The following is a 23,438-nucleotide window of genomic DNA, read 5'->3' as shown; positions in this document are numbered from 1 at the left end:
TAGAGTCTACGGTTTATGTGAGATCATGTCGAGCAAATAAACGGAACTCCAATATTGAAATAACAAGTTTAATGCGAGTTGAACAACAGCCAGTGTAGACTTGTAAAACTAAATTAACTCCACTATGGCTGTAGATTTTGGTCGTTAAGCAGTAAGGATCCTTCTCCAACCAATTTGGGGACGCTAATCCTCCGCTAAGGATGCCAAATCCTTGGTCCAGTTATTTTAAGGCACCGAGGGTCCTCTGCTAATCTTCTTCCAGGCAGTGCTGCCTTTCAGCAGCAGCGCACATTATATAAATTCTACGAGTTGCGGATCTGCTGCTATGCATAAGGTTAGGCTTGATTTATTTCAAGGGAGATTTTATCCTTGGTGTATATAACTTTGCAGTATCCAAACCTAACATTCAAGGAAGGCAAATGATTTTTTTCATGAAAAATTTTTGCCTTGGTGAAAGTAACTTTTCCTCTATGGAATTTGAAGATTGCAAAGTTACTTGGTCTATGAAGTACCTTGGAAAATGGCATCATTAAAAACTACCAAATAGAGTCAGTGAAGCCATCTGTGACAGTGGCTTAATAAGCATAACCTCCGTCTCCTGAGCAATAATGTGGATTTGAGACACTAACGCATTGTTCTGGAAAACTAGTCTGACATTCACTGCGGAGGAAAATGGCTGGTAGTGACACTGGCAACATACTTGACTGGCAAGTAGTAGACCAAATTTTGAATTCCAGGAAGATGAAATGATTTTTTCAAGGGGAATTTCACCATTGGTATAAATGCATATGGTGTTCTGGCTACCAACTCCAGAGACAAATTCAAAATATTTAATGTGCTAATTAGAGGTGCATCCAGTGGTGGATCTTTGGGTGGGGCTATAGCCTCTCCCTTGGGTATCCAATTTACACTAGATAGAATGGTAATTTTGTTCGGACCCCCACCACTGCTGTGAGGTTACGCCCTACTTAGCCCCCCCCTTGTCCCTATCCTGGATCCGCCTCTGGGTGCATCTAAATCCTTCCTCCATTATTTGAGATTATATTCTATAATATAAAATGAAGGGAAATTGGATATTTCCCATGTTTGAGTTTAAAGAAAAATAAGTACTCACTCAGGTTAATATTTGCCCTGCCATTTCCGACAAGAGGTAAAAGGATTATATTTCCATCCAACTGGTAATCAGCATCAATTCTTATTCTTGGGATATCCACTCCAAAAGTCATTGTGTGATTCCTCTCTCCAAAGGCTATCCTCATGAACCTTGTGGTGGCATTGCTTGGACCATGGGCCAGAATGTTGCGGAAGCTACCCTGCAATCTGAAGGCATCACCAGCACGTCCTTGAGAAATCTTCACCTCAGGAATAAATAAGGGCTCAAACCTCTTCACTCCAATCTCAGGAATACCTGAAGACAGAATGGTACATTAAACAATGCCAAGTTAAGTTCCCTATCAATTTCAATGTGTTTACCCAGATGATGCAAGAGTTGAATCATGGAATCATGGCAAACCCCATGAATATTTTAACACTGATAATTTAATTTTTTAGAAATTGTATTTAATGTTAATGGGTTATTTCTTTCAAATTTATTCTCAGATTGTTCCAGAACTGTCAAGTTTTTGTTGAAATTTCAAAAATAAGAGAAAAATTTTCTACAGAAGTTTTAAATTGATATAAGAAAAAATCATAAATGTGGCATTGATACATTTAGGTAACTGTTAGAGAGAATCAATAGTCACTCCAAAGAAAAAATAGAAGAAGAAGGCATTCTAGCATTGACTCAATAATATGAAAGAAGAGCTTCACTATAAACAATTTAAAATAATGTATTTCCCCAGTACCCAGTGAGAAATGGGTGGTGGAATCCACGTGGAACCCACGTGGAGAATTAACGTGGATACCACGTGTTTTTGGTCGTGGAATCAACGTGGAACCCACGTGGAAATTTGGTGGAAAAATTAAAACAGCAGTAGGTGCTGTCCTAAAACCATTAAAACCTCAACCACTCTATATCTAAACCTTCTATATATGTGTCTACGAATTTTCATTTGCTCTCATGGCTGCCTTTCCACGAATTATATAAAAATAGAATGTGCGATACATTTTCACATAACTAGTATGGTTTCAGGATGATAAATGACGCAATGTCACCAGAGAGTTAAGTTCCACAAATTAGAAATTCTGTTTAACATTTTATGATAATCACCACAAATCCACTTGAAATCAACGTGGATTCCACGTGGGTCCAACCACTCAATATCCACCACCACCAAATATCCACCACTCAACGTGGATTCCACGTGGGTTCCACGTGGATTCCACCACCCATTTCTCACTGGGTAATGTGACCTTTGAACCCAATCATAGACTTTAATGCACATGTTTTTTCTATATATATTTTTAATAATTTCTTTACCCATGGGTGCAGCTAGGAATTAAGGCTAGAGGGGGGGGTTAAGGTGGAACTAATACTGGGGGGTCTGAGGGTATGGAATAACCGCCACGGTAAGCGGTGGCCATCCCCTAGAAAAGTTTACAGATAAATGGTTCAAAATAGTGAGTTTTACAGATGTCTGAGGGATATTTTATCAATCCTTACACTATTCTATTAGTAATATTAATCCAATTAAGTGAGTTGGATTAAAATTAAAAATTTCTCTGAGCTCTGGGGGGGGGGGGGGTTTATCCCCCAAAACCCCCTCGCTGCGCCACTGTCTTTACCATACTATATTTATATTCTATGAAACGTGGAGCTGCAAGCAGTAATTTATACCTTCATTCAATTTTCATTTAAATTACTGCATTTTTCTCCAGAATGTGTGATTAAAGCTCTAAATATTTCTATTGCATCTATTTACCTCACATTTCTGAAGTAATCATATGAGAATATCCATTTAAATGCTATTTCATAGGTTTTAAAGGAATATTCCCCCTGCAGTATTTGAAAGCCTTTGCATAAGTTACATTTAAAGAATTAGTGAACCAATCCTTTACAACACTTTTATTATAACATTTTTCTCATTTTCTAATTGTAAACTTTTATGAACAGGAATAAATTACGGACCCGAAACCTGCCGGCTTTCAACATTAAATTGGACTGTTCCTATGACTGCCACACGTTTTGAGTACTGAAACATATTCACTGATGCAAAGCCATGCCTAGTGAGAGAGATAGCAGAGGGGAGAAAAAAGGGTTTAAACTTGATAAGACATAAATGGTTACTTGTCAATTGTTGGGTGTAATTCATTACAAAAGTGCCGATTTTTCGAGGACTAGTTCATAATTGCTCATTAAAGAAACACAAGTAAGTTAACACGAAATAAAATGTGGCAATGTTGAAGGAATCCGACATTACTTTGTGGAATACTGACATATGCAGCATGATTAAAACACACAAGTACAGTTCCACAAAACGCACGATACTCTCGACTGATTTTGAACTTGGCAGTTCCATTTTTAAGAGCAAATGGAAGAGTAATAAAATTTTGTGAGACAAATGCATACCAAGGGACAAAGAGAAGGATTTTTGGAAGAGGTAAGGAGGCATGAGGGGAATCTCCCCTCACCTCGGATTTTAATAATTTAAAATTTAACCTCAAATAATGAGTAATCTGCAGGATGGGGGAGGAATAGGTGGCCGGCGCCAATGATGATAGAGGGTTGGTGGAAAAGAAATCAGATTTTAAAAAAGTCATTAAAAAGAGGAATACTTGAAATCTGCCATGTCGTTAAACAATTCAAAATCGGAAGATGAGAGCGGAGTAGCAAGTTTTTGTAAATTTTTTCTCATAAAATGGAAAAATTTGGCATTTTCATTGCACCAGGGACAGGGCCTGAAATTTGCTTCGGAGGATATTCGGTGGTGTGCGGGTTGCATGCACTGATATTTTGTTGCTGATTCAAACTCATTGGAAAACCTTGCGAAATGTAACTAGTGTATCGAAAAATAGAGTGTCAGAGGATAGATAACTCTAGACTACTTGTCTCCTCAGTTGATGTGTAGCATGTAGTTGTCATAGGGGAAAATATTTAGTCCACATTTTCAAAGGCTCCACTCTCCTATTGTTTGTATACATTCTGATGTCACTACTCCTCCTCCTCTGAATGCTCAGTTTTCACTAACTGTAACTAGTAAGCTGCAAGATTTCATAGATAAATGCCTACCTATGTAGTATTTCCAACATACATTGGCCTCAAATAATAACAAATGAAGAGTTTATGAGGCAGTCGAATGAAAATCCTATTAGTGAGGTCAATAAGAAAAGAAAGTTTGCTTGGGCACAATGAGGAAACCAAAAAAATAGTATGTATTTGCCATCAAGTCCTTGAGTGGAACCTCCAAGGAAACAGAAGAAGAGGGAGACCAGAGATAACTAGGTGGAGGTTAACACCGAAAAAGAAATAAAGGAAGAAGGCGAGAACTGGGAAGAAATAAAGCAGATAGCCTAGAACTGTGTATGGTGGAGATACCTACTTTGTTGTGGCCCGACATCCCTCAAGGGTTATAGGAATCAAGTCTAAACAATTAAAAGGTTTGGTACTTTTCACACAATTTATTTAAGATGACCAGTCAATCAAGTTACCGACCGGTATGACAATTGAATTTATGGAATCAAGTCTAGTTAAGAGGATAGATGCCCCTGGACTAGTGGTCTCCTCAGCAGATGTATTGCAGGTAGTCGTCCAAAGCACTGCATACAACAAGTAATTCGAAATTTCTCTGACATTGGCTGTAAGGATGACCTCTTACCTCGTAACACAGTGTGGACTTGAGACGTGAACACCTTGTTTGGTTAACCCAGACTGAGATTCACTTTAGAAGTTGATGGCTTGGTGGTGTAATTGGTAGCATACCTGATAGGCAATTGTGATATCAGGGTTCAAATCCTAGCTATACCAAATGATTTTTTTAATGGCAAACATCATCCTTTGTGAATATAGCAGAAAGTCATCATAAGGGAAAATATTTTATCTACATTTTCAGAGGCACTGCTCTCCCTTATGATGTCACTGTCCCACCTCTGCTGAGCACTCAGTTTTTAGTTACGGTAACTAGCAAACTGCAAGTTTTCATACATAAATGCCTTCGTAGAATTTTCAACATATATTGGCCACAAAGAATAATAAATGAAGAGCTTATGGGATGAGCAAATGAAAATCGTGTTGGAGGGGTCATGAGGGAAAGAAAGTTTGCTTGAATAGGCCACACGTTGAGGAGATAAAACAACAGTATCTGCCATCAAACCTTAGAGTGTAACCCCCCAAGGAAAGAGAAATTTGCGTTCAAGAAGAAGAAGCAGAAGGCCCAGAACCGTGTACAGTTGAGATCATTTGTTGTGGCCCTATGTCCCCAAGGGAATTAAGGATTGTGGGCAGAGTTCAGAGTTTTATGTCCGGAGGGCCGGCGATCCTTCTGGGTTTTAAGGGGCTATGGAATACCCCCAAGGAAATGGGGGATCCCCATTTGTTTAAATTAGCCTCTGAAAGCAGCATTTTTTGTTTTGATTGTACTTGAAAATACAGGTTTCATACTTTTGGAGAAATTCCCATTTAAGTTTGGGGGTCAGGCTCCCCCTGGCCCCCCCAAAACTCCGCCCATGTTAAGAAATTAAGTCGTAGTCAAGTCAAGATATAGATGCCCCTGGACTAGAGGTCTCCTCAACACACATATCGCGGGTGGTTGTCATAGGTAGGTGCGCAGCTAGGGGGGATTTCAGGTGCAACTAATACTGGGGGGTCTAAGGGTGTGGTATACCCACCAGGGTAAGCGGGAGGTGCGCGGGCCCTCCGCCATAAAAAATAAAGATAAATGGTTCAAAATGGTGAGTTTTACGGCATTCTGAGAGATATTTTTATTAATCCTTACACTATTCTATGAGTGAAAATAATCCAATTAAGTAAAAAAGATTAAACTTAAAATTTTCTCTGAGTTCTGAGGGGGTTTTATCCCCCAAACCTCCCCCCTCGCTGCGCAACTGGTCTTAGGGGAAAATGCTTGGTCCATGTTTTCAGAGGCGCCGCTCTCCCTTCGTTTGTGTACGCTCTGATGTCACTTCCCCACCTCCGTGAAGCGCTCAGTTTTCACTTTCACGCCGAGCATTTGACCGGCTCACTCACTCACCTCTCGCCAAGTTCGGGAACATAAACTGGAAGGCATCCCTCAGGCAATCGTCCAATTTGGGATCGGTCCTCGCGCAAGATCGCATCCACTCGGCTGCCTCAGCGTGCGCGCGAAACGAAGACAGGAACATGAAAAAAAAATACAAAACGATAAATTGGGAAAATAACGGTAAAAATTAATTACATACGTAGACAAGGAAGGCTGGGAAGCTAAACTTAGACCCGGAAAATGCCTCGAAGAAGGCCAAATCCCAGTTGAATAAAACCTTAGACCGCAGAAAACGCTCGGTCGTAAACAAATTTTTTCGGAAAATTTCATCTATCACAAAAAATAATTAGCTTGTAATTTTTCTTATTTCTTGATTTTTCAGGACCTTATTAAACATTTAATATCTGTTCAGGAGTTTAATTGGTCAGGTCAGCTCTGGAAAAGGCATGGAACTTACTTTTCTGATCTGTAACATATGGAATTGATTCCTAATCGGGAACTTGTAGACACAATAAAAAACTGGTATTATGTATATTATGATTTGAATACGTTTCATAAAAGTTACCTTCCGACTCCAAACGAAGAACAGAGCATGGAATGTGATGAAGAACGATAAATTGGGGAATTTACAGTAAAAATACAGATACAGCTCCAGGCATCATCATTAATAACTTTCATGCTAAAATAAAGAGAATATTTCGTACAGTAATTGTCATATCTTGTTTTTAATCTCAAGTATGAGAAGATTGTTTGCCTGTCAGATCCTTGTGCCCCCCCCCCCCAAAATCCTGAATCCGCCCCTGGCAGGCATGGTAGACTTCGGGAAGCTAAACATAGCCCCTGACAGTGCCATCGGAGTGGCCGAATCAAATAAATCTAGGTGCAGATGACATGGATGACAAATGTGCCCAGGAGAGAGAAATTTTTCCGAGAGGATCGCTATGGGAATTCGTTTTTCACCGGAAAAATAAAGGACTTCATTAAACGATAGGTGAAACTTCGTTAGAGCATTTCCTTTCTTTTGTTGGCCCCTACATCTCCCTCCTCTTGCCTTTTTAGGTGGCTTGCGGGGTAGCATGTAGATAAACAATTAGGCATCCTGAGCAGGATCTCTCCTCCCTGCGAAGAATCCCAAGTTATCGACCAGAAATCCTTCGCTTGGGACCACTGAATCCTCACAAAGGATCATGTTATGGTTGCATGAGTGTGTGTAAATGAGTCCGGCTATTCCTGTTGAGAGCCCGGGGTTAGGTCCTTGCGGTAAAACTCTCCCCTTTCGGCACACCAACTCATTGTCAGTGATTCATTGCTGCTATGTGTGCGAGCGTTGGGAGATATTATACGACTAATTGAGTGATTCATTACATATTGCACCTCTCTTTTGCCTTAAATCGTAGCAACGAGTTCACATCAACGCGCGACATTAGTATACCCAGAAAGCTATTTTTCTTTTCTAAAGTTACCCCGAGGAAAATGAGTCATAGCGATACAGAAAAAAAGGTCATCAAATGAAGAAATTCAAGTTAAGGGCTTAAATTTGGATCTCTGAAAATCGAAAATGTTATTTTTAACTACCCGAATGTGAAATACACTGTGTGTTTTTTCAATGTTTCATAACTTAAATCGACTAATATACGATATTTTACCGACGAATCAATAAATCTCATATAATTATTAAAATTAGAGAAAGGGCGAGCTCTTTTATCCGTTCAGACATGCATGTTGGCAGGTATATCCAGTCCTTCAACGGTTATTATGGGTTTTACCGAATAACGTCTGAATAAGTTCAATTTTTAAGTGAACTCTATCAAGGAGTCGGTTACCGTAATAGCATCTACATGATTTTAAATCCTCATGTGTTTTACTTCGTCCTAAGCAGTTGCCGATTAAGCCAGGGGTTTGGGAGGCGACTACCCCTCATAAATTCTAAGAACATAAAAATAAGATAATAAAAACAGTGGTTGACGTAAGTTTTTATTTGACCATACAATGCCAATAAGTTTCGTGAATGCGTGTCACCTCTATTTCATGTTTTGGGAGAGAATACTTTTTTCCCGGGATTTCAACCAGATGAAAGCTCAGAGCATAATTTATTTGCCTTTTATGCCGAGAAAGCACGATATTGTGTTACGGAGGAAATTCTCCAAAGCCCCCGTTTCGTCGCTAGGTATTGCATACCCTCTAGGATTACGTAAAAGTAGTGAACAACCCCTTGACATAACCACCTAAACCCATTACCCAATTTCAAATTTTTGGATGCAGGTCAAAATTGCGGCAAAATTTTTATTTTGAATCCTATTTCCATTACCTCTACTCTAGATAATTATCATTACTCAATGCATCCATACTGTGAAAAATGTTACAATTCGTTGATAATTTTATAAACCAGGTAGCCTTAGAAATAGATAACAGATTCTAGGATCTAGGATTTTTTTTAGGTCAGCACATTAATACCTCTAGTGTTTCATACATTGAGCTACTCGAAGAGGTACAAATCTCATTCTATTTGCATTCAGTGTTGGTTAAACATATAAAATAAAAAAATTGCTTGTTTAACTAGACAGATTAACGACATTTTATCAACAAATCAATTAAAATCGGATATCTGTCAAAATAGAGAAAGAACATGGTCTCTTATCCGTTTATCCATGCACGCAGGAAAGCTCGATTCTAAGACATCTATTATTACATTGGCCCCTCGCCCCTTGCTTGAGAGTCTGAAATTTACATTCATGATGACATTTAATTTCATAATGACAGTTTCGCTGGCGTTACAGCAGGCGTCTTCTGATTTAAGTGTCGGATATAATGCAATTTTGCCCGGATTAAACAGTGGTCACGAAGATAAATCGAGGAGGAGGACAACTAGGAAATCTTGGTGCGCTAACCATCCATCCCGCTACATTTCCATCGAAAAAATCTAGAAAATGGCTTTTGAAATAGCTTTAGGCATATTTTTCGCTATTTTGCTCCTCCGATATCTCACGAATAAAACAGTTATTTTTGCTAATTAACCTCGATGGATCCCTTCTATGGTGGTAAAGCATTTTTCATAATATAAGTGCGAAAATAATTGCTTTTCAATTGCTAACGCGAACCTGGGTTATATTAGCTGGGCATGAGAGACTGAAATTGGCATTTAGACAGGATAGCTGTTAAGACATAACCATCTCCCATTCTATCCCATCCCATCATCCATTTCCATCGAAAAAATAGAAAACAATGGCTTTGAAAGTAGTTTTAGCCATATTTTCCGCTCTTTGTTTATTTTTTTCCTCCATTACCTTTAAACTAAAACGGTTATTTTCCTAATTAACGTGGTTAATCCCACCTTTGGTGGAAAAACATTTTTAATAATACAGGCGAAAAGTACTGATTTTGAATTGCGCAGTCGGGAACCAAAGCATTAGCTGAGCATGAAACACAAGAAAGGAGCCGTTACCCGACGGCGAGAAATGCTGTAACTCGCTCGCAATAATGACTCAGCAACACAGACAAGGGATGCGAAACTATTTTTTTTCCAAATTTTTTTCCACCATCTCCGAAGCTATTTGGGTTAACTTACCTTTCACTCTTGGTCCATCCGAAATGAAAATTTCTCTTTTGCTCGCGCATGCGCAGTAATGTAGTGTTAATTGACGAAAGTTAATTTTTAACGTTCCCCTGGCGGACCGTCATTTGAGACCCCTTGTGCTCCCTTCGAATTCCAAAGAGATTATAGGCGCCAAGTTGGTAGAGGGAAAAGGGTGGTGAGCGTCGGGAATGAGGAAGGGACCTTGCCCCGAGGAGTCGTGATCTTCAAAAATTCCTGGCGATTGAAAATGCAATCCGAATCCTCCACGGTGGAAAGTGAAAGCGATCCTGTTCTCCAGAGAGACTTTTTGTGTCATTAGATTTCGCATCGCAATTGTTAGCTAAGAGGAAGTTGAAATTATTAAATTTGATTTTTTTATGCTTTATAACTTGTATATTCCATTCCATTAATTCCATTATTACCATTCGTTTTTTTATGAAAAAATATGATTGACCCAGTCTTTTTTTGTTTCGTCGGGTATATAGTTTTCCTTTATTCAATTAATTTCTATGATTTTTCAACATTTTAAGCTGTTCCGAGCCTCTGCGAAGCCATTCTCACCTCTGAGTTTCAGGCTGTCGATGAAAACCGACTTTAGTACAGATTGATTCAGCCTATTTTCCTAAAACTAATGGGATTTTGGTAATTCCATAGAAAACGAAGGGCTAAAATCCCATTAGTTTTAGGTAAATAGGCTGAATCAATCTGTACTGAAAGTAGGTTTTCATCGACAGCCTGAAACTTAGAGGTGAAAATGGCTTTGCAGAGGCGTGGAACAGCTTAAAATGCTGAAAAAATAATAGAAATTAATTGAATAGAGGAAAACTATATACCCAACGAAACAAAAAAAAGACTGGGTCAATCATATTTTTTCATAAAAAAACGAATTGTACCCAACTAGTGGAAATTGCACCACAATTTCAAAAGACGCGAATCAACTTTATAAATTGTTAGCAATGGCTAAAAACCTTCTGGCAACTGGAATCACTCCTATTCTTACACATCAAAAACCAGAATAACAGAATTAATTTTGAAATTCTATCTTCAGCCCAAATCTGATAGACTCTCACCAATTGCTTTTCAGCATCAGGTGGAATGAGCAAATATTGAGCATTCCTAACGATTGCGAGATACATAGCCAAAATTGTGATTTTTCACTCTTATCTATGTGTACAAGGTGTGTCACATACCTTGTAGACCTATAATTCCCAAATATATTTCGGAAAGTATCTCGTGGTGTACGATTACTAGGTGCTTGTCATTTAAAAGTACTAAGTGAAACTGCAAATTCATCCATCGCGTGAAAATTATGCATCGCATGAAAATTATTAAAATCGAATATGCTCGCACCATATTCCACCACTGAAATTTGTATCACAATTTCGGTAAATGGAATAACTTTTATAACTAAAAACCAATTAGGTCCCGGATTTTTTTACTTTCATCATAGCGAAGCAAATTGTAAAATAAAGAATCAGTGTTTAAAATTTAAATTTCGACTCCGTACTTTTTCTTAAGGGCTTCCAAGTGTACGGCATGAAAATCAGATCAACTGCTGTGATACAAGGTATTATATGCCGATCTAATCAAGGGCCGAAGATACGTAGCTGTTCTAGAAGTGATGACACACACAGGACTGAAACTGCAAGCCGGTACATAGGTCGTGAGCATATACCACAGTACCTAGTAGTTATAATAATCACCCAATCAGATCGAACACCTAACTTTTACTTATGATTGATATTGCATACTTAATGGGGAACATTCACGCAAATAAGGAAGCCACTTCACCAATAATGATTACTTCACCAATTTTACAACATGTAATACCTTTCTTGGATGCGCCCAAAAATGTGATTGTTGAGTAATTTTGAGATCCCTAGCTCACGATTATACCTAATTGTTAATAATGATTAACAGTATTGGGTTTGTGATTTATCAATTGCTTTCAGTTTTCATTTACTTTTACTGTTAAATATGATGAAAAAGTCAACTAATGTCCAATATTATTATTATCCCCGGAGAAAACGTACCAACCTGTAAAGGTTAAACGCTCTTAAAAACTTGACGAATTCAGGAATTTTGGTCACTCGTACCTATCATTCAATCATCCTGAGGTTCCTTTATAGATTTCGTGTGAGACTAATAATATTAAGAAAATTATAATTTTTTAATCTAGATTGTAAGTATCCAGCATATATAAATGCTCATTACATCCGAAAAGCAATCACAGGTGTCCCAAGTTCTTAATAAATTGATGGGACCAAGCCTGGATTCATTTTAAGTTCATTTTATTCAATAATGGTACATTTTTATTCGATACTTACATAAATGAGATAAAATATGAGTAGAGCAAAAATATCGTTTATCTTTAACATATATTTGAGAGTCAATGAATAAACTGCCTCAACTCCAGTTATCGTGATAGCAAAAATATTTTAATTACTAGCAATGAAATTTCCCCGAGATATTTTCCAGTTAAGCTAGCGATGTTAATATTAAAATTATTTTTCAAGAGCGTACATTTTATGTAAGCTTTCTCTTACATTTTCCGCTACGTTTCTCTCCATTATTTCGCTTTTCAAGAGAGACCCATTTCCTCCGCCTCTTCCGCATTTTCCCTGAGACACTCAACTCCCCAGATTCCTTCGACTCTCTATGCTTTGGCATGCCCAAACCCCACTTAAACGCTTATTATGCAAAGCTCGCGGAATTGCGAGCTCCTCCATACCCTCCCCCCACACTGACGTCACAAAATGCCATTATCGCGATGTTCGGTCTCATTCAAAACCTGGGTTCCCTGCCATTTTCTTCGCTTTCACCTTCTGCCACGGCGCGGCGTTTGGTACATCATCCCAAGTCCGAGAGGAATACAAAGGATTCTTGAGCGGCTCTTGCCAGCGGTGTTAAAGGTCGGGAAGAGAGACAACCGCTGTATGACGGTTAAGTACACCATAAATTCAACTTTCACGCTAAATCGTTATCCATGAAGTGACGAAAGAAGCAAGTGGCCTTAACAAGCCAGAATGATAGAGGACAGTCAAATCATTCTCAATGCTCAAGGAAATTCAAACAATGCTCAAAGAATGAACTCTCGAGTCAAAAAGAGAGTTTTACGACTTCGCATGAATTCATAATTTAAGTATTTTATAATCTGAACCGTAGGAATACCAGCCACTGGTCATAGCTATCACGATAGATGTAAATGGTTAAAAATAAAGTTTTAAAGTTTTAGAACTTTTTTTTCAACTTGATTTTATTTGATTTCGCTTGATTTTGAACTTTATTCCAAGGTCGATAACGAATTATCAAAATCACAGACATTGCTAAACTGTTGTCGACCATTATTTACAGTAAACTCCCACCAAATTCTCAAGAAAAGCCTAAATCTAGCACCACATTCAGTAGAAAAATGGTTCATCAAAGTTATGATTAATGAGAAAATAATGATTAAGGCGATATCACAAAAAAATATTTTCTTAGGTATTTATCTAATGAATCAATTTCTATCAATGTTATTCAGCAACAGCATAATGACAAAAGATGATAAAATCAGACAATTTCCTTCTATAAAAGACCATTTGAAACGAAGATGTGAACAACTATACGAAAGAAATAAAAAGTTGGAACTTAAGGTAAACAATCGTGAAAACGCGCGTCAGAATGTCTTTTTTCGTAATAACTAATGAATCTAGAATTCTTATTGCAATAAAACCATAAATTACTGCGATTGCTCCAAATATTTTGTCTTTATCTCTTTCTGGAGCAATAATATGGCGTGTCATACCGAAGCCCAGCAAAATTCAAATGCGTACTTTTGGATGCCAAAACAATTAAAATTAATGTTGATACATTATTTCATCTCCACCTCCTGCTTAGTCAACAATGACGTATCAATATAACGTGGTAACATGGTATTTGGAGGAGGCGACCGATAGCAGAGGTCATTTGCGCCATGACGGAAGGGTATGGAAGGAAGGAAGGAAATCCGGCATCGGCATTAGCCTGCTCTTGACGGAAGGTGCCAAGGGGACCACGACTTAACGTCCCATCCGACGGACGGAGTGCTGCGCTTGAAATGTCCTCCACACAACCTTCAAGCACAGATCAAGAAGTTTCTGAAAATTCTCTGCCATCGCGGTGTTTTGAACCCGAGCCACGAGCCAATATAACGGTTAGTTAATCATATATTTTTACGTAATTGTATCGGCTGACACCTTTTTCGGCCAAGGAAGAGGGAGAAGGAAGGACCAGGATAGATATTGCTGAGTAAAAATGTATTGATTTGGCTGTTATAATTAATAAACATATTACTAATGCCCAGTGTTTTTTCTTGCTACTAACTGATCTCACACGGAAAACATAAAACTCACCCGAGCCACGGTAACTATGTATTCAGTCCTGATGGTGCTATAGCGATACCTCCACTGCAAAAACGCTCAACAATAGCCCACCGAATCAAATCCGCTCGTCTAGTACCCAACAATACGAATCCGCTCAGCTGGCAGTGCCCAGAGCATGCACGCTCACCTCCATGCTTGGAGAATAGGAGATGAGCGTTTATGCTCCAGATACTGCCAGCTGAGCTTATTCGTATTGTTGGGCTACTAAAATGAGCGGATTTGATTCGGTGGGCGATTGTTGAGCGTTTTTGCAGTGGAGGAATCGTTAATACTGCGAAACGTACTGATTGTAAATTATTACTGAGTTGATAAATATTCTGAGTGGTATTTTGTAGAGTTTAATTACTTTTAAGTTATAATGCTGCATTAACACCAGCCAATACCGGTAAAGATGAAAGTAATAATGCTGGTGTAATGAGGGGTGACCATCCTCCATATGCTGAAGGCGCATTCCCCCAGAAGCAACAACTTCCTCTCAACCAGTCACATATTGTACTACGTATTATATAAAATAATTTTTCCATGACACGACTTGCACCATGCATGTGGGTGACACTGTGACCAGCCCTGGCTAAAATAACCACAGCTCTTGCAAATTAAGGTCGCTCAAAGGGGTCTTGTGACGGCTTCCTCGATTAGTACTGTCTTAACATTAAGGTTAATCTGAATTAAACAGTATTAATCTTCAGGACATAAGATGCTGGCGGGATGGCTAGAAAAACCTGTCGCAATCAGACATCAAAACAAATGCCCAAAAACCATGATCGCAACTCCCTCCAGTGATTACGGCATCACTCCGTGAAATAGCAACACTGCAACACTCCGAAGATGGCTAACGAGCCAATGGGCTGCCGCACGAAAGATGTGAGGCAGGCAAATATCTCTTCCTTCGGTAACCATTCAATGTTGCACAATGCTCCACTGAAGCACCAGTGCCCATCGAGTACGTGGTGCGGGACGCATATACCTACGCCTCTTGACATATTGTACGCTGCTCCAAACACTCACAGAAGGGGGGCGGGCAATTTGTTTCGTTAACTGCCCCGGGCGCATGACAGGCGTAAAGGGTGCGTGAAGCGAGCCATTTCGCTCGTCTGCGGCAGTATGACCTCCGGCGCCCCGCGAGCAGAGCACCAAGTCGCCATCGCAACAGCGTTGCATCATGGTGATGGTGCATGGTACAATCACACAGGAGATGCAGTTGCAACCAATAGCAGAAGATGGAAATCAGTCGTTTGCCACTGTGTGGTAGTGGTCACGTGAAGCGGAGGAGACGCTCAGAATAAATATTAATTCCGAGTAATGAGGAAACTGTCACAAAAATGGTGCTCAAACAAGAATTTTCTCCGCCATATATCAAAGGCTACCAATACGAGAACGTAGAGACCAATAGTATGATGTTAGACAGGTCAAGAGGAAAAGATTTTAAAGTATAGATAAACTACGATTAATCAAGAATTAAATAATAAAAACAAACATTTTCCCCGGCATTCGACAAAAGAATAAATTTCAACTAATGTTATTCACCAGTAGTATAATAACCAATAAAGATTATAACCTATGTAATTCTGTTCCCATTAAAAATTGTTTAAGACTAAATTCCTGATAAATATAGAGAAAAAATTACTTAAAATACTCAGGTTTGCTGCACAGAATCCAAAAGCTGGAGACAAAATTGATGCCCTAGACATCAGAGTCACAATCATTATTATTATTTTCAATTGCACTTACTCAACTGGTTTACTCTAACTGGAAATTTGCACCTATCCTAAAGGTAAATTAGGATAAGGCGCGGATATTACAGAAGAGAATTCACCCTATACTGCACTGTCCGATCATGCCCGGCCCAATAATCTCCTCACAATCTGGCAAATCTTTAGAAAAAAAACAGCATTTTGCCCGCGCTTAAAAGGGTGATTTTAAATTTCCAGGTTTTCAATTTCTTTTTTGAACGTTTTTTATTCACACTCCTTCCGTATAGATTATAATTAATGGGTGAATACTAACTCCTTTCAACTTCCAAATCTTTTTTATTTCACCGGCCAAATTTTGATATTTTTGGATTTTCTCTCTTTCCGTGAACTCAATGTTGTGATTCAGTGGCTCTGCTACATCAACTATATTTGCTTTTTGGTCTGATTTGCGGATAAAAAAAATATCGGGTCTACTGTAATCTATGGTACCTATTGTTTGTGAATATCGATCGGTCCCAGCATAGATTATGTGTATCTAGTACTGCAGGTACTGCAGTAATTGCAATACGGTGGGTCATGAAATCATTCTACTATTTAAGATAGTTATGCATGGAGGATTTTGAAAATTACCCCAGTAAGTCAGCCCTCCCAAATCGGACTTCCTCTTCAGTTGATAAGAAGCCTAAATCCCTTTAATTGCACCAATAAAAACAATCCTTTTCATTCCTCTCCTCCGTAGGGTATTAATTTATAGCCTGCGATGGCCCTATCATGCCCACTACTCCGATCATCTTCCCTCTAACGCAGTTTTTAGCACCCCCTTACCGCTCAGTACTCATTCCATCCAAACCGACCAATCTCCTCTGTATCTCATGTAGGATATGAACTCCGAATGATCAAGGAAAAAAATATTTAATTAGTATTACTTTTTTGTCCTTGACTTTCCGCGTTTGGGGCCATCAACAATTTCTGGCAGGTAGTGGTATCGGTATACTGGCATATTTGGAACATTTCTACAATTCATCGATGCATGCCGGTATATTTTTCAAAACCTATAAACCGGACTTTCGGTATTATTTTCAGGATGCCGGTAAATTTATTTTGGTACATGAATGTACAATACAGGTTTTTATCGGTCAACTGCATGCTTTTTCAAGGGTGATGAACTAATTTATCATTGTTTTTAAGTCTCAATAGGTTTCTTTCCTAGTCGACGCTGCCATTGCGTATATTGTTTAAATCAGTTCCGTATACACGTTTTCCACTGATCTCGAGATTACGCATCTCCAAATTATAAATGCTTTTTTCGATGAGGTGTGAAATCGTTTTTATTGCTAGGGCACGATATCGTATTGATATTTAAAAAAGCCTCGTCCCAATGATGCAAAAACCGGATGATTCCATGTTATTCGTCAAAAAATGGTTTCACCTCCTGTATCTTATAGAATATTTTGCTCTAAAATGCCGAACAACACCCAATTTTAGTAGCTTAAAATGATGAGTTAATGGGGGCATTGGAGATAGTTGCTTTTATTATATGTCTTTTAGTAGAAATGAGCCCATTCTTTCAAGTTATTTATCGGTTCTTTAACATAAATTGTTCTCGAGGGTGTTCGAGACATTGACAGCGAGAGTTGACTTGTGATTTACCAGTGGTCATACTCCTCATTGAATTCAATAGCAAAGATATATTTCAATATTTTAAAAACTTACCCTTGGAAAAGTGAAATTTCATTTTTTAGAGATTTTAATCTCTGTAACCTCAATATTTACGCATAATTTTTATTGAATTATTTCCTCAAAAAGGCAGCGATTTAAATTTCAACATTGGCTGTCTTTTTCCTTTTTAAGTTTTTTCACGTCATTTGATCGCATTTTCCGCGCTTGCTTTGTCACTATTTTAAATTAGATTTTTAAAATTATTTTTTGCATCGAAATTATTTTTTTCCTTCGGATTTGTGCTATCGCAATTAGCTATGAACATATTGTCTCTCATTTATTGGATTAAATAAAGTAATCTTAGATAAGTACGTTACTCGCCCACTTCTCTTCGAAATTTGGAAGGACAAAATTAGTCCTAAAAATTTCGGCTGATTGCAAAGAACTTCGACATTAAGCGTGTTTATTAATGGGTATGATATGGAAATTGTGTCAATATTAATTTTTTTGTAAAATACATGCACTTTTCTCATATGTCTTTAGCATGAATTAACTCTGCTAAATCTACTTTGACGCACTATGATTCCAAATTTTGTCTCTCCCTTAGCTCCCTGACATTTTCTTTGTGGTGAAAAAAATTGAGCAATTTAATGAATTACAAATTCAAGGACAAATTTTAAATTATTTTTTACCTTCAGATGAAAGATTGATACGCTTGAGTCACAGCCCATTATGGAAAATATATTCCACAGAACTGATTGAAATTTCGCAATAACCTGCCCCAAATATCGCTGTTTGTCATACGATTTGCCAAGTCATCGCTATAAAATCAATGGACGACTTCAATTCGTTTCAGAGACACAATAAAATGATTATTAAGTCCTTCAAAAGCCTGCGGCGTCAAATGCAAGGCGTTCCAGTTCGGCATTATATCGAATTACGAGGCATTCTTTCAAATTTCAGCGTGGTGAGTGTGAAAAATATAAACTTTTGAAAATATAGTTTCTCTGATTATTTTGCCTGCTGTGACAATTTATGTAACTCAAAAACAGCTTTAAGCCATTACACTCCAGGTATCTGGAAATAAATTAAGCTCCTGAATTAGATTAAACATGTGGTTTTTCTAATGAAAAAATATTTTCTTTAACCCAGGATTGATTTCCAAGAAGATTCGAGTTTGATGCTATTTCATTAATGCATGCTTAATTTTTCAATCAATAAAATGAAGAAGATAAAGATTCAGGCTCCGAAAGACTAATATCTGTTAAGTATAGAATTTGGGGGTGGAAAAGCGATGAAAGAAAGAGTTTTATCGATCGCTTTTGTCGAATTATTTAAGAGGATGAAAGAGCATGAAACTTGACCATACTCATGACGCAAAGTAAAATATAGTTCCTTTTTTCATCAGGCATTTATATGCATTTCTAATTTAATTAACTACAATGACTAAAATTATTCATGCCTCCTCAAGCAGATTTTAATAAATTACTGAAAAATACACGATTTTTTACTCTTTAATATGCGGAAGAAGGAGGTAACAAGCGTGTTTTCCTATTCTCCTAGCGAACCATCAGCAATTTTACATTTGATACACATTCATAATAATTGGTTGGAAATAAACAAAACCCCATTTTATGGAGTGTTCTTCAGAGAACACCAAAAAAATTAAAAAATTAAAATTATTTTTTCACATAAAGGCGAAAGATTTGATAGCTCCTCACATTTAAATCGCGAAATGAATGAGTACGTAAATCATTTTTTCGGATCTTCCCGATTGATTAATTTGAAAACCAAAGCAAAAAAGGAGAAAACATGTAATTATAACTTAAAATGAACTCTCGAATTCATTTCATCAGAGCTTTCCATGGAATTCTCCTCCCATCCTTCGATGATCTTACCCTTGGAAAAAACTTGCTCCTCTGAACGGTGAGGTATCAAATATTTCACCTCTTTCGCCATCCACGAGTTACGAAATACGAGTGATAAGGTCGGTGACTCCACGGGATGGGCCCGGCTTGGACCTAATTGCGTCAAAAAAAATTCCGTTTCCTTGACCCCGGGAATCGCCCCTGTTGCTATTCAATGAGCACGTGTTTGGATACAGGAGGAACGTCTGTGGAATTTTCCACAGGGGAACGGGACCTGCTATCCACCACGAAGGACGACGACTACGTCTTTCATTCGAATCCAAACAGACAAGGACCCAAACAAACGGTGGTCTTGATTTGGGCGAGATTTTACGGAGCTGACATTTATACATCCATCGGCGTATAGGCCAGCCACAAATCCAGGGAGGACATTTGAAGAGCTCAAGTCTTACTTATCCTAAAATAAAAACATGTTGACATTCACAATAACCAAATATTTCTCAAACGAATACCATGTAATATAACCGTAAATACAGTTTTAGTAAAATATTGTAGCCTTATAAATATCCAGTATTTTGGGATCCTCATGAAATTGGCTTAAACACGGAGTTAGAACGCGTGTAGAGAAGAGCTGCCAGGTACGCGAGAAGTCGTTACGATAGTCTTGTTAGTGTAACTGACCTCTTAGATAAACTCGGATGGGAATCTCTGTCGGACCGTAGACTGAAAATAAGACAAAACCTACAACGTAAATTCAAGAGCAGTGTATTTTCCGACGAAATGAGCCATATATTACATACGCCAACATGCTACGGTAGATCAGATCATATAAATACAATAAGAGAGAGAGACTGTAGAACCGATAGATTCAGAATGTAGATTTTTCCATAATCAGTAAGAGACTAACGCCAGCGTTAGAACTTACAAATAGGTAAGTTAACTTGTACTGTAGTGTTAATGTAGTACTTTATATATTCCTTAATGGTCGTTCCTGAATTTTCTTAGTATGTCTAACAGCATGTTTTGAGTGTTCTAGCTGTATTGGCAGATTTCCTTCATGAGAAGTAAGCAATTTTTGCCTTTACGTGGATGTGGAAGTATACTTTGTTAGTAACCGTTAAATTTGTATGTCCGTGTGATGTGCATGAGGGAATCCTCTTGCTTGCTGGTGATTGATCACCCCCTGTCAAACACCCTAGAGGTGGCATTCAGGGTATTAGGTTGATGTAGACAACTAGAGAGGAACTTTGAAGGGCTAAAGTCCTACTTGCCCTATAATATAATTACTTCAGTATTCATAATATCCATCAATAAATTTATCTAACGAATACCATAAGTCATAGTAAAAAATAATTTTTGTAAAAATATCCCAGTCTCATAAATATCTAAAACCATAACTACTTATGACGATTAACGTCCGACAAACAAATTTATCAAACGAATTCCAAATATGAAATATTTTTACAAAAAAAAAAATTAATTTGAGAACCTAACAGAATTAAATGCTCTTATTAATAATAAATAATATAATTAAATACTTAAATTAAAATAAATCGCTGGGAGAATTATAGTTCATTAAGCTGCTCTGATACTGCTTATATCAGCTCCAACCCCTGACGGCGGTATATAAATCATTAGACAACGATTTTTTCCATTTTCATACGATCAAAAAGCTTAAGTCGGCTTTTAAGGTAGTGCGTCGATGTATAAATTACTCCGTGGTTCACCTCAAACATATTTGGACTTAGGTATAAAGTTTGAAAGATGAGTAGAAGATGGTGTCAGCTGGGAGTGATATAAGTATAGTTTAATTTTTACGATAGTCATTTGTCGTTGAAAAAAACATTCTCGTCTAAAGCCTTCCATGATTTATCTCTAATTAGTCTTTTCCGAGAAATTAAAAATAAAATTCTTTGCGTTTCACAAAAGATGTAAACATATTCTCAATTGATTATCAATATAATCAGGACGAGTAATTTCTATTATTGCCTTTAGCAGCTCTCACGTAACATTTTTAAAGCAGGGCAACATCATCTGTTGGCTCTTAACAGGTTCCCTTGAATTTAAATGAGAGTACATATTTAATAGTTTTGCCTCGTATGCTACTCAGTTTCTCTGCAAAGACTCGTTTATTTTTGGCTTTTACCTTTTTTTGATGAATTTATGACAAGTAAGGTAAATCGTCTTGCTAACCTGAACCTTAGCCAAAAATCTTCACGGTATTCTAATTTTGTTGTCACTCGCAATCTTGGGATATTTTCACATTTGGAGTCGCTTCTATAACGGCATGGTATTTGCGTTCCTGGTGGCAGCTGATAGGCTCTTATCTCTACCAAACTATGCTCATCAGGTTAGTGACCGTTAGTGAAAGCATCCAGTAACATCGACTTTGGGATGGAAGGTTGGGTGGTGCGCTTTCTCCCCGAAAAGATTACTTCTAAATTGCCTGAATTGCTCAGTTTGTAAAGTCAATCATGCTCCTCCAAAAAAATACATTTTTAGGTTGGCGCCACTCAAATCAAGGAAGACGAAACCACAAAAGTAATTTGCATGAAAGCATATGATTTAGGTGATACTCTACCTATACCTGCAAGATTATTTTGGAGAGTCACCGCTTAAATTCCTCACATCCCATGACTTTCTGCATTAACTTTCCCCATTAAAGGGCACAGCGATGTCATGTTTTACCAAACTCTTAAACTGCCAGCACTCAAAAAGTAGATTGGAGTTTAATACTGAACAAATTTTTACATGATAAATTAAGTTAAATTCAGTTTCAATTAATCAGTTAGAGATACTTACTTTTTAACAGCTTCAAAGGGATATCAAATATAAGTTCTCTTAACCAGGAGAAGTCAATTGAAAACAACCCTTTAAGTTGCGTGCTGGTATTGATCCCTTAATTGAACTTTTCTACCAAATACTTAAGCCTTAAGGCCTTTTAGATTTTTTCAGTGTATACTGGTATATGGATGTGAATTCGATAAAGAGCGAATGTGAAGGAAGCATAGAAGAGATTAAGAATATGGTATGGATCGGCAGTGCGCGGATTTTAATGGCAAAAGAAATAACCGTCGGATATCCACCATTGTCAAAGGCATATCGGCTTTCAGGCTTCAAAAGGTTATTTTTAATAGTTCATTATCTGCGGCAAAGATAATAATACAAACGATTTGGATATTTTATAAGAAATTGAACCAAGGAGAATACAGAATATTTGAATTTTTTTAATGTTGGACGAATAAAGTTCTCCTAATTCGACGCCTGGAGCAAATTTTACGTCTTACAAGGCATGTTGCGGCCATGTTAAGACTCCACCAGTTAACTTGTAATATATTAGCTATATATTACTACATAAAAAGATGTGCATTATGATAAGTACTTCATTTCCCATAGAAAAAATAATTTCTATTATTTCCAGCACAGACCATATCATTTTATCTTTTTTATCGGACCTGCACTATTCAGAACTCACACCTTATGCGTGGGTGGAGATGAAGTGACAAGTTCAGGAACTATATCTTCACGCTCTTCTAGTTCCGACATCAAGCGTCGGCAATGACCTACGAAGTTCATCTATATCGTGATTATTATTTCGCTCGTGAATCTCTCCAGCTTTTTGCCGCGTTTTTTTCAGAGGTTATCGACAGTTTATGATCTTTATGGCAAATTGTGAAACGATAATAAATGACTGATTAACTATTTGAATTAATCCTCATATCTTCGAAAGATATACTTCATCACAATCAGCTTCATGGATCTATAAAGAGCAACGGCCTTTAAGGCATTCAACCACACCAATTTTATACTTATTTTTGTGCTAGCTATTCCGCTGTTATTTCCTTGGATTTTTATGTGCTGTCTTTGCAAGGAATCAGCTTCGTTCGATGTGATAATTTTTTATAAGCCCAAGCTACCTAGCCAAGAGACATATTCTATCATTAAATGAGTGTAACTTGTTTTATATCGTTATCATAGATTTTTATTGAGATTTAATAGAACTGTAATCAATTTTTTTTAAACTAGTTTATATTTATCGTCTGATTTTTTCAGCAAAAAAATCAGCCAATTATATCAGCGAAAAGGTAAATCATCGTCTTTGAAAATGAAACTTAGATATTTACCCA

The 23,438-nt window shown here is 37.6% G+C and overlaps 1 protein-coding gene across 1 annotated transcript in view; it reads right to left on the bottom strand.

Moving 5' to 3' along the window:
- Nucleotides 1–23,438, bottom strand: part of LOC124160830 (protein takeout-like) — a 40,335-nt gene that overhangs the window by 7,144 nt on the left and 9,753 nt on the right. The window contains exons 3-4 of the mRNA XM_046536920.1: nt 6,126–6,218; nt 1,115–1,408 (exon numbers count right to left, since the gene is read on the bottom strand). Coding sequence (XP_046392876.1) covers nt 1,115–1,408; nt 6,126–6,218 — 387 coding nt within the window. The remainder of the gene's footprint in view (nt 1–1,114; nt 1,409–6,125; nt 6,219–23,438) is intronic.

The sequence above is a fragment of the Ischnura elegans genome, chromosome 6 (assembly GCF_921293095.1).
Source record: "Ischnura elegans chromosome 6, ioIscEleg1.1, whole genome shotgun sequence".
Classification (NCBI taxonomy): Eukaryota; Metazoa; Arthropoda; class Insecta; order Odonata; family Coenagrionidae; genus Ischnura; species Ischnura elegans.
The sequence above is the reverse complement of the archived record's forward strand: the minus strand, read 5'-3'. Positions and strand labels throughout refer to the sequence as shown.